General features: G+C 38.3%; 1 protein-coding gene across 3 annotated transcripts in view; it reads left to right on the top strand.

Annotated features, from left to right (window-relative positions):
* The window catches only part of asap1a (ArfGAP with SH3 domain, ankyrin repeat and PH domain 1a), a 155,409-nt gene that overhangs the window by 80,539 nt on the left and 62,321 nt on the right, over positions 1 to 12,549 (top strand). For all 3 annotated transcript variants that reach the window (XM_088918598.1, XM_088918599.1, XM_088918600.1), the window contains 3 exons: positions 4,255 to 4,400; positions 8,552 to 8,626; positions 10,800 to 10,849. In XM_088918598.1, coding sequence (XP_088774724.1) covers positions 4,255 to 4,400; positions 8,552 to 8,626; positions 10,800 to 10,849 — 271 coding nt within the window. The remainder of the gene's footprint in view (positions 1 to 4,254; positions 4,401 to 8,551; positions 8,627 to 10,799; positions 10,850 to 12,549) is intronic.

Consider the following 12,549-nt stretch of genomic DNA (forward strand, 5'->3'; position numbering starts at 1 on the left):
GTTGGGAACAGCGAGGAGGAGGCAGGTTTGGGCCTGATTTTTCACCGTGGTAACAAGGATTTGAGGAAGGACTGGGGAGATGCTGCGCCTTTCATTGGAATGTTCCATTGGTCCGACCTAAGAGGGAGGGCACTGTGTGGCACTGTCAGGTCAGGTTACATCAGTCCCCTGTCAAAAAAGAATCATCTCATCTTAATCAGTCTGTTACTGTTCTGTTTTTCGCTTGCCAAGAACAAAACAGAGACCACTTAAAAAAAAAGGGTTCCTGTACATTTCCTGTGGTTCCAAAGTCAGGCGAAAGTAGTTAATGGCAGACTGTACACAGAGTCATAACTGCTAATTTATAGACTGGGACTTTAAATTCATACAGTATGTCCAAAAAAGTTTACATATGGCTAAATCTGATGTAAAAAAAAGTTTTTTTTTTAATATTTTACATCACACACTGTAAAATATCACTTGCATGCAGCAGCATGTTTTAACAGTGTATTTGAATTTAGTCTTATCAATCCAAAACAAATAAGCCCTCGCTAACCTCTGACCTGTGTTATAAACATCCCTTGTCCACACTGTTACAGAGTGTAGATACAGACGTGATCACAGAGTGATTTTGGAGTCTCGCCAAGTTTAACTCAATCTCTGAGGCAGTTGTACACTGGGGATTATGGGTTTTCCTCAGCGTTGTGGTTAGTTTGGTGTTGGTCTGCTGCTGAGAAGTGTCACTGGTTAATGTCTAGATCTGTGTGGCTGTTGCCTGCATGGCTTCTTATAGGAACTGAACCCGAACTGTACCTGCCACCTTAAGTAGGCTCCACTCCTACTCTTCCACAGCTATGTGTTAATTACCTAGCCCTAGGGCTAAATGCAGAGGATTATGTTTTTAGTGGCATTGATTCCCTTACTTTTTAATCAGTTAGTTTTAAGGTGGTCTGTAGATCTTAATCACATGAAATTCAAGACCTCTAAAGCAGAAATTGGTTATTTTCAATAAGACTACAATTTAAGGCAAGATGCCATGATGTTAACAAGCATTCATTATTTACATGGGATGTCATTCTTTATATCAGAAGAGCATTTGTTTAAAAGCAATTAAAATAGCTTTTTGATGTCATTGGGTTAGTATGTTCGTTTTGTTTTGGATTTGAGTATCAGGTTGCCTTTTTAATAAAAAAATTAAAATGTCTTCGAAGCCTCTAAAAAAGTAGACTAAACAGAGACAAGTTAAGGGGTGATGTTCTAATTGTGTGTAGATAGAGTGTGTTCAACGTCTTGAGTTATCATTGCACTTCATTGTGTCCTCAGAATTACAGTATTTGAAGCTGTTTTGTCCTCTGGAGTCACTGTTGGCATTCAGCCTCCTTGTGGTAAGGAATGGTAGTGCTTATTTGTGAGTCAGTTTTTTTAGGTAAAAAGACAGATGACCTAATAATGTCATTCTGCCAAGGGAATCCATATCATAAAACATAACAAAATTAAATCCATATGAGGCTAGAATACGAAGCAGCACTGCATCTTAACACTTTGAATCCTCGACAGGACTTCTTGTTTGTCATATGATGGTCTTATGAAATGGAAAATGTTGGACTGCTATGAATTGTGTCAGAGTGTGTAATTATAAACACATGAACTGGAGTGTTACTTTCTCTGCCTTTTTTATAGTTGACTGTTTTTGCATTGTATTTATATCATCTCTATCGGTACTATTTTTATTTTCTTAGCATTTTTTTTTAGCTTGCACCCTTAGTGAAATGGCTTTCAGTGACACATACTGTAAGTGTTTATATAATGAATGCTTCACAGACTGTGTCATGAAGCCTTCAGGAAAACCAACTTAACCCCTTTCCTCTTGCTTTCCATGATGTCCTGATTGCTTATTTCAATTATCTTGAAACTGACCAGCTTACACGTAGAGGTCTGGCAGTTTTACTGTCAGAAGAGAATCTTCCATTCTTTAGAATTACATCTGAGCCCTGAATTTTCCAATAAGTGTTAACTCAGAATATTTCAGCTTTGCTTATACTGTATAATTAGTTCAGCCCCTTTGCTGAGTTTTGATCTTTATTTATTCATGATGTAATTTACTGTATGTACAGCTGTTTTCTATCCTGTCAGCCCATGAGCATCTATTTCAAACTTAGCCCTAAACTCATGGCACAAATAATCCACTTCGCAGTTTGTTTTAATGGATCCATGTGCCACCAACCGTAAAATTGGGTTATATAATACTGGTTTAAAATCGAACTTTCTGCAAATTACAAAACATTAGGATTACGCATTGCAAGGTAATTTTACAGTGCTCATTTAGCAGCGTTTGAGTAGGAAATACTCTTTCTTTCTGACACTGCACATGCAAAGTGTGCCAAGGCGTTACATCACTGGCCTATATTTGAGCAGAACGGTAAAGCAGTGCACAGAGTGTCGTAACCATCCTGACCGTTAATCTGAATGTATTTGCCTTTTACAGTAATTGTAGTGTGTTAAGGGAGGATTGTGCTCCTGGGGGCTGTTACAGTCATTATTAGGAGCTGTACAACAATGGTAGGTATCCACAAGAACACAAAGAAGGTTACAAAAGAAAGGAAGCTCTTCGGCTTACCTAATTCATATGGTCCCTAGCTAATTGGTAGTTAGAGCATCTCATTCAGCAGTGTCCAGAAGGGTCACAGGATATGATCTTTAATAAAATGCCTGGATACCTTGTTCCAGACTCAGATAATCATTTTTCTTAATAAAAAGTAGCCTCCTCTAGTCAAACTTCAATGCAATTCTCTGTAGTTACTGTACCTCTCGTGTCTTCTGGTTTATCTTTCACTGTTAATTCTTCATCCCCATTGGTTGAATTTGTCTGTACTTTCCAGCATGAGAAATACCTGGCTCAACATCCCTTGTAGTTGTAGTCTTCTCTGTTCAAAGCTAAAAAAAATTATCAATTATTTTAACCTATCAGGGAAAGAATTTTTTTGGAATCCAGAAATTTAGCTACAGTACATTGATTTAAAATCTGTGCTTTTAGCTACTGTATATACCATCATATTGTTTAGCTATTAATTGCTTTCCCACATTGTCTATAACAGTATAATGAAGTGTCAGTGTTAATGCATACATATTTTTACATATTTGATTTAAATTAATGATCTTGGAAAATGTTACTGTGATTACAGTCTGAATCAATAGAGAGTTTATGGATTAAATCCAATCTTTGATTTACCCTGCCTTCAAATTTGAAAATCAGTAGCCTATACCACAGTGTGTAGCTTGTAAGTAGTCAAGAAAGAAGCTGCTCTCACATGGTACAGAATATTTGAAATTCACTTTCAGTAGTTGTATTAAAGTTTTGCCTTTATCTGGATCTAAGTCAGTCACAGCAACAATCAGAAAGTCTGTGTGTTGAACCGTGGGGCTCTACCTGTGTGAGTCTGCATTCATTTGTGATGGGAGAGTTGGTGAGGACAGGCACAGAGGTGAGAACGGGAAAACCAGATTGCACCCAGATGGATACAGAATGTTATTTTAAGAAATAGTCTGGTTTGTGGGTTTTAATTATATGCTGTCCCATAGTGTTATTAGCAATGTACATCAGACCTTTACAGTCATTTGGAAATGCATCTAGTATCTGTGTTTCATCTCAAAGTGGGACAGAGATAGTATGTACTGGGCAAAAATAACATTTTCTGTGACTGTCCCAAGTATAAGAAGATGGCTATCAAGATATTTAATTGTACAAATAAGGAAAACAGTTATGAAGAGGACAATGAAGTGCATCAGTTAAATGTTCCCACTTGTATGTCCTGACTCATGTTCACCTGTTAATGCTGAAGAGCTCTCACTGCTACACAGATAAGCACCTCTGTAGACAGGCAGAAGCCCCTCTGGAAGAATCGTGATAGAACATGAACTTTCAATAAATAAATTATAAGCAAGGAGATCTGGGACCGTGTGGTGCAAATGTAGCACAGTGAGGTGGGCTGTCAGTAAATTCAGAGAAACTGTCTCTGTGACTCTTTGTAGTTTACTTGTCTGGGATTTATAAAGAGCAGACTCAAACAAAATGGAGTTCAAGCACAGCTGCTTTATAAAAACAACAAATATTGTATTTCCAATACACAGTATTTCCAGACATTTTGGGCATGTGGACAACTTGCACAAGAATGTGTACAGTATATAAATTAGATAAGGTCATGTTAGTGGTAAAGAATTATTTTTATAACTTTTATGTGCCTCAAACCCATTTGTATTTGTTGTTTGTTTTCACAGAACATGTTCAAAATGAAGAGAACTATGCACAAGCTCTGGATAAATTTGGAAGCAATTTCATAAGCCGTGATAACCCTGATCTCGGGACGGCTTTCGTGAAATTTTCCACTCTTACAAAAGAGCTGTCAGCTCTGTTGAAAAACCTGGTAAGTATTTTTGCTGTGAATTCTTGATGCAGATGTCTATATCCTGTATTGTCTTTAAGATTGGCTTGTGTTTATTCTAAAGCCATGTTCACCTGTTAATGCTGAAGAGCTCTCACTTAAAGTATACACAACAGAGCACCTCTGCAGGCAAGCAGAAGTCCTCTCGAAGAATTGTGATAGAAGATGAACCAAAGAGAATCGTTAGTGTCTGACTACACAGTTAGGCCTTGTAATTTAATGAAGAGGAGACTCTTTAGTATTGTTTTAAAGGGGCCGTTTACATAATGTTCAGGTTATGCTTTGGAAAAGTCAGTGTATCATGACTCACTTAAACTGTTCAGATTTGCACCTGTTAATGCACTGAGGAGGTTAAATGTTTCCTGAATTGCACACAAAGTCATTCAGTCAAACGGGAAGTTATTGCAGAAGCTGAGCTCAGTAAGCTCCTGGCTTAGAGACAGAGAACAAATTCAGCATGCAGTTTTAACTTATGATACAGATTATATTTTCACTATACAGATTAAATTATCCCTTACATGTGCAGATCAAGTATAAAGAAAATTTCGTACACTATTATGTCACTATAGAGTTCCTTATAGATCAGAATTTCAGTGGAATATGTAGTAGAAAGGGTCTTATTTAAGACTAAAATATGAAGAACATTTAATCACTGAGGACTCTGAATTTGTTTTGGCAGTCAGTGTAAGGTTGGTAAAGTCTGTTTTACTCATTTTTTCCATTGCAAGTGTTTCCTGTGTTCCAGTATCAAATTGGTGTTTGCAGATACTCCATCTCAGACTGTGTCCATCAAGTTAATTAGGGTTTAGTTGCAACTCACTTGTATTGTAACCTAAGCATTGTTTTATTCCCATATATACCACTGGTAACCTACTATATAATTTGAGAAGTTCAGGCATGTTCAGATTTAGATTCACCCAAACATCGATACTATATCCTGCTATAAATTTTGTTGTTGAAATGAAAAGTCTGGAAAAGCTTTCAAGAAGCTTGTTTGTTATGCTTTCATTTTCTGTTGCCACATGAAATGTAAATGAAGAATCAGCACCTCCTAAAATTTTAAATTCAGCAACATGTGTTTGTTTGCCTTCCAATATGTAGGTCTTGACTCTCTGCATCACCTCATTTGCTGGAGAGGAAAACAAAATAGTGACTTTAAAGCCAAGGTCTTGTGGTATAATAAATCCTACTGCACAAAGGCTTTACTGTACATCGATGACAGTGAACTTTGTCTTATCCTAGACTGGAAAATATTTTTTTTTTGATTCAGCACCCTGTGATGTGTTTTCCCATAGTTCATAGCATTATCTAATTAAAATGAATGGCCTACAAAAGTGGAACGTACTGTATTCAATAATGTGTGCTAACAATTTGCAGTTTTGCTTGTAGAGAGTGCAGAAAACAGCATTCACATGGAGAGTCATATACAGTATATCCACATAATACCATGCTTTGTAAAGGACAGATGTGGCTAGGTAATATGACTGTTGTATGCCTGGAAGTAGCTGGTACAAATACATACTGTAGCACCTGCACATGAAAGGCAGCCTGGAAGTTCATATGAGTTGGGATTTCTGTATGTTTACCAGTATTGACTTCTGTTCAGTAGCTTGATAAATTTCTGTTCATATATTCCACATTATTTAAAAAAAAAACAAATGGAGAATAATGAAGTTAAGAACCTATAGATGACCTTCACACAACTGAAGGCACTGTCAGAGGCTTTGGCTAAAAAAGACTTGGAACGAACTGTAGTAGTAGAGACAAAGCTTTGATGTACAACATAGCTTTTTTAACAGTGATCTCTGGGCTATACAGTAGGCCCTCCTATAGAAGACAGGGTCCCTTTCAAGAAAGAAAACAGTCTGGAGAAGGAGGCTGAAGGAGCAGGATCTGATATTCAGCTCAGAAATTGAAGACTGTTGGTGTGGTGAAGGCAGTTTTTATCAACTGGACATGATCACTTGTTAATGCTTAGCTCTGCTTATGCAGTGTAGCATATTCTGCGTCAGTTTTTGTTCGTCTTCTTTCAGCACAGACAGACCTTTGACAAGGTCAGTGCTGTTAAAGTATATATACATACAATGCCTTGCAAAAGTATTCAGACCCTTCCTGTGTTTGTTCCATTTTGTAAAATTGCAAAGTGGTGCCTGCTGTATATACTTTTTAAAACTTAAATGTATTCAAATTATGAATTCTCAAACTGATAACTTGTTTACAGATTGGGGTATTCAAGTCTTTCCACGGATTTTCAGGATGAGGCTTAGGCCTTTGACTGGACCACTCAAGGACACTTACCTTCTTATTCTTAAGCCACTCCAGTCTTCATTAGGCCTTGTGCTCTGCATCACTCTAATGCTCACCTCAGTTTCAAGTCTTTAGCAAACTGAAACATATTTTCCTCTAGTATTTAATAATAATAATAATTATAATAGTTGTTTACACTTATATAGCACTTTTCTGGACACTCCACTCAAAGTGCTTTACAGGTAATGGGGACTCCCCTCCACCACCACCAATGTGCAGCATCCACCTGGATGATGCGACAGCAGCTATAGTGCGCCAGAACACTCACCACACATCAGCTATCAGTGGGGAGGAGAGCAGAGTAATGAAGCCAATTCATAGATGGGGATTATTAGGAGGCTATGATTGGTAAGGGCCAATGGGAAATTTGGCCAGGACGCCAGGGTTACACCCCTACTCTTTTCGAGAAACGCCCTGGGATTTTTAATGACTACAGAGAGTCAGGACCTCGGTTTTACATCTCATCCGAAGGACAGCGCTTGTTTACAGTATAGTGTCCCCGTCACTGTACTGGGGCATTAGGACCCACATGGACCGCAGGGTGAGCGCCCCCTGTTGGCCCCACTAACACCTCTTCCAGCAGCAACCTTAGTTTTTCCCAGGAGGTCTCCCATCCAGGTACTGACCACACCTGCTTAGCTTCAGTGGGTTGCCAGTTGTGAGTTGCAAAGTGATATGGCTGCTGGCCATATGTGATTGTACTTTGCCCTCTTTGTTTTTCTTTCAACCTTCCCAGACCCTGATGAGAAGCATGCTGCTGCCACCAGTGTGCTTGACTGTAGGGCTGGAGTTTGACTGAGAGATTCGTCTTTCTTTGTACTTGACTTGTTCCTGTACATGTATATATCATATATTCACATCTCACTGCCCTGTTGGGATTTAAGGGAAATGGATGCAGCCACTGAAAAGTTATAGTTCCATTTGTATTCCAGTCAGTTCCTCTTCTGTTGATATATCTGAGGTGCAGCTTTGTTCATGGTTTAATGATTTCTGTGATGATTTGACACTCGTCCCCGAAGGTATTACATAAAAGTACTTTAAAACTGCGTTATTACCTATTTTTCTGGGTCGTCCTGTCTCCAGTTTTCTTTCTGGGAGACTGTGCCCCTCAACGATTGTTTGGGAACAGCACCCTCACAATATCTTTGAATATACTGCAGCTTTTTTTTCATACTCGCCTTGTGTTCATGTGGGTTTTATCTGGGTGCTCTAGTTTCCTCCCACAGTCCAGAGACAAGCTGTTGTCATTAATTGGCGCCCCCGTATATGTATTCCTGCCCTGAGATACACCGGCATCTTGTTCAGGCTGGTGCCTGCCTCGTGCCCTTTGCCTGTCAGATTATACACTAGTTCACCATGACCCTTAAGGATAAAGATTTGAAATAGACAGATTTCTTTAAATAAGTATCAGATATAGTAATCATCTTGGCTGTTATTCCATTCTTCATTAATTATGAATAAATTTGTAATTATTGCAGATTATATGTAAATACGACTGAACTGTACAGCACTTTGTTTCGGCTCGCAGTCCTGCAGTAATTCAAATTGAAATTCAAACCGTCATTGCTGATGTCTCAGCCTGTGATAATTCACATTCCCCATTTTCTTCCTTCATATTGAGGGGTTGTGGAATCATTTTTTTTCTGCTCCTGTTGAGATTTGTTTCATTGACAGTATGGTGTTTCCAAAATCTATCAGCATGTCTTACATGAATGCTGTTTGCAGGTTTGTGTTCGCAGTACGCAAGTTCTTGGGTTCTCATATAGTGAAATAAAGTGAGCAATACCTATGGTATCGTTCTGACGTGCTGCGTCTTCCTCCTCCAGCTCCAGAGCCTAAGCCACAATGTCATCTTCACCCTGGACTCCCTGCTGAAAGGAGATCTGAAAGGAGTCAAAGGGGTAAGACCGAGGATCGTGGATGTTGGATTTTATGTGACAGTAAATGCCATTTTGAGGGACTCTGCCTTTTCCCACAACCATTATGGGAGAGTGCCTAATTACAGCCACAGTGTGAATCTGGACAAATGAATCTCCCTATTGGTTCCCTCTCAATTCAGTTTAAATTAAGTGGTTTAACAAATATCTTTAAACAAGGTTTAAAATATTTCTTATTGTTCTTTGTGGAGCCCTTGTATTCCATGTGTAGGCATACATTAACCAGCTCTTTTATAAATTTACAAAGTTTTGTATTACATGTTGCTTCAGAGGATGTTTATAAACAAATTCCTTGTTTAGGAAGTACAGTACATTGTTTGTGATGTTTTTTGTAATTTCAGTCACAGAGAGAAAGGTATGCTTTAGAAGGACACATACAATTATTTGTCAAAATCTATAATGTGTCAATAAAGTAATGATACAACAAATAGCTACTTCAAAAATAGAAATGTCTGAAAAATGCTAATATAAAGAACTAGTTTTCTGCAATTTCCCTCACGGGATCAATAAAGTATCTATGTAGTTTTATCAGTTAACGTGTTATTGCCATTGGGTGTTGGGTGTCCCATTGTGTCATCTAATGCCAGTGAAAATTTAAATTTAAACTTGATTTTGGTCAAGCAGTATATTTCTGAAGAAAAAAAAATCAGTAGGAATGGCATTCTTTAGCGAAAATGGTTAATCCAGTGGCTGTACCATTTAAAATTAATATTCTCTGATGAAGTTAATTCAAGAGAAAAATAGAGGCATTTGTTAAGAAAACCAAATTCACAGAAGACACCCACTCTCTGTACCAAAGAGAAAGGCAAGAATCCAAGTCGAACAGTAATCAAGTACTCTTCTTTTGCTTTGCGCGTTCTGAGCTCTGCAGTTTATTTTGAATGTCTGTGATTTTAACAGATAAAGATTTTTCACTTTTTTGACTTCACGTTTAAGCTCTTGCCTTTCTTTCGGGTGCACAGAGCACGTCTGTCTTGTGTGCTTTGATATGTGCCAAGACATACACACCTTTACAAGGCAAACTTTTGCTGGACTTGTGTGATGAGAGACGCAGTGACTCACAGGACTCTTAGGGAACTGGGAAGGTTTTGCTTTCCACTGAATTAAGACCCCAATCCATAGCTAAGCACATCTGTCAGCACTCAGACACTTTACAGCACTCAGCAAAATGCCAAAATAGATCTGGATATAGGAATACACTTTTTGATGTATTCATTTTTTTTAATACCTTTACAAAGTACACGATACTGTAAATGGAAAATTTTGTTTCACGGTCAGTTTTTTTTCTAGATCAGTAGAAAACATTTTCTCCATTTTGAATCTTCCCAATTAAAAAACAAATCAGTTGTTGCAGCTCAGCTCCCTACTGCCACCCTAGCCCAAGCTTTTCTTGTACTTCAAACAGTTTAATCTGAACCATTCTACATTTTCACTGTCTCTGTTGAGTTAGCATTGTGGGGCAGTGATGCAGTTTTCACTTGACAACACCAGAGGCACCCAACATATCCCAGAGTTCACTGATGTACAGCTTGCCAAGCATGCCCTGTCTACCTTATGCCTGTGTAATGCCAACAGTGCTCCCAGTTGAAGTGGAAACATCTTACTGTATATACAGTATGTTATTAAAATTGCCCTGCCCTTGATGAACCATTCAGGAGAAAACCACTTTTCTGTCATGGAGTATTGTGAAAACAACATTTTGATAGGGCAACACAATGATGCAGTGGTAAGCACTGTTGCTTCACAGTGCTTGGTCCCCGGATACAGTTCCAGGCCTGGGGTGTTATTGTATCTGTATAGAGTTGTATGTTCACCCCAGGTTTTAGTGGGTTTTCTCTGGGTGCTCCAGTTTCCTCCCACATTTCAAAACCATGCTGGTAGGTTAATTGGCTTCTGGGAAAATTGGCTGTAGTGTGAGTGCGAGCATGCGTGTCTATGCCCAGCGTGACTGTGAATTGGAAAAACCAGTTCAAAAATAGATGGATGGATGCAGTGGGTGGCATTATTAATTTAAATTCTTTTTTAATCATTTTGCTAAACTTCTTTCAAGTGAGAATTTCAGGTTCAAAGAGGTTTTTAAGATGGAAAACTGTGAGTCTTATACTGTGTTCTTAATATGGTTGTCTGTATTTTTTAGGATATAAAGAAGCCATTCGACAAGGCATGGAAAGACTATGAAGCCAAGTTGTAAGTTGTGTAAATATGTAGTAATGTGTGTTTCTAGTAATAAATAAAAAGAGATTGTATTTGTTTAATTATTTCCATTATTTGCAGATTTGGTTTATTTTAAGGTGCAATGTTCAGTGTAATGGTAAATGTATTAGAAAATTAGTCAAATTTGGAGCAGGTGACATGCTGACAGATGTTTTAAAACAACAGCATTTTGTTTCTGGCTCTGTTCCTTGTACCAATGATGCAGTTTACTAAAAAATAGGAATGTGGCTATATGTTTTTTTTTACTGTTTTCATCATTTGATTACATTTTGATTCATTTGACACATTATTTCTCCAGTACACTTATTTTGCTTCCATGAAATGCTATTTCAAGTACAGTTTTACTTTAAAAATGTCATTTGAAATGTATTCTCTGAATTGCTTTGTATCATTATAGGATTTTTGTATTATGTAATGTATTATTAAGCATATTCTTACAATGTTGAGTGTATTCTTGGTTTAGGGTTCACTGCTGATCTGTTGTCTGGTAAACATTTGTACATGGGCGTTGCCAGTCTGTGCAGTGAAGTGATGCCAGTACAGTTTGTACTGAACTCCGCTTCTTAGATCCATCCAGGCTGCCTGTTGAAAAGTTCTGGGAACAGATGGGATTGGTCCCTGACTCAGTCTTGCCAACCTGTTAGATCTAAGCGGTGTGTGCTGGCCTGAATATATGTTTGTTTGGAGCTTTATGGTCCCACTTACTGTGATTTGCCATGTTTTTTGGTTGACCTTTTTCAAAAGGGCAAGTTTCCTTTAGCAGACCTAAAGACCTCAGGGAAAACCAGCACTGGATTCAGTCTGAAATGGATCTGATCCGATTCAATCTCTACGTCTACCCCACTGGGTCATGACTGAAGCCACCGTTCTTCTTTCACCTGTCCATCTACAGTAGATCATCACAGAGGAGTGCCTGAAGTGTTTCTAGTGCACCAGTGCCATCCTGATCATGGGGTCCATTCAGTTTTAAATTTCCTCAAGGGCTTGGTTAAGAAGTTTCACAGAGCAACCTCGATATGACGTGGTTCTTCTTTTTTTAATACATGTAGGCAGTGTCAAAAAACACCATTTACTAAAGGCGCATATTTCCCATACATTGTGTTATTTTTTTCACTACATATTCCTGTGATTTGCATTTTGTGCATTCTTCCCGAAACAGTCAGATATGATCAAGCTCTCTTCTTCTTTCGGTCAGCATCATTGTTCCCATTGTTCCCCCTGGAACATAAATAACATCAAATGGCTTTTAAATTCACTTCACCTTCTGTAATCTTCAGTCTTTCTTCAACAATATTTGATATCTTTCAATATCTTTCAACAACATTTTGTCTTTTGGCCGTACCCTTTGTGGGTTCATCTGAGGTTGAGCAGGTACTGTACAAGGATTAGCATGGGTAATAGATCTCTGCATTAGACTGATAAAGGTGCTGTCGAAACATAGAAGCTGCTTCTGTGGACAGTACCGCTGTTCAGTACAAGAGTTTCAAGAAACCCCGCAACATATTGTACCCATTTGTAGCCGATGCAGACTTTGCCTTCTACAGTGAAATGAAATAAAACATATCTGTCTTAGGAGACATGATAATACCTGCAATATATCTGAAACCGCAGTATAACGAGGCACATTATGTCATGGTTGCACTGTAAGAGGCTGGTTGGTGTATAGAGCTGAG

The sequence above is a fragment of the Atractosteus spatula genome, chromosome 6, assembly GCF_055471065.1.
Source record: "Atractosteus spatula isolate fAtrSpa1 chromosome 6, fAtrSpa1.hap1, whole genome shotgun sequence".
Lineage (NCBI taxonomy): Eukaryota > Metazoa > Chordata > Actinopteri > Semionotiformes > Lepisosteidae > Atractosteus > Atractosteus spatula.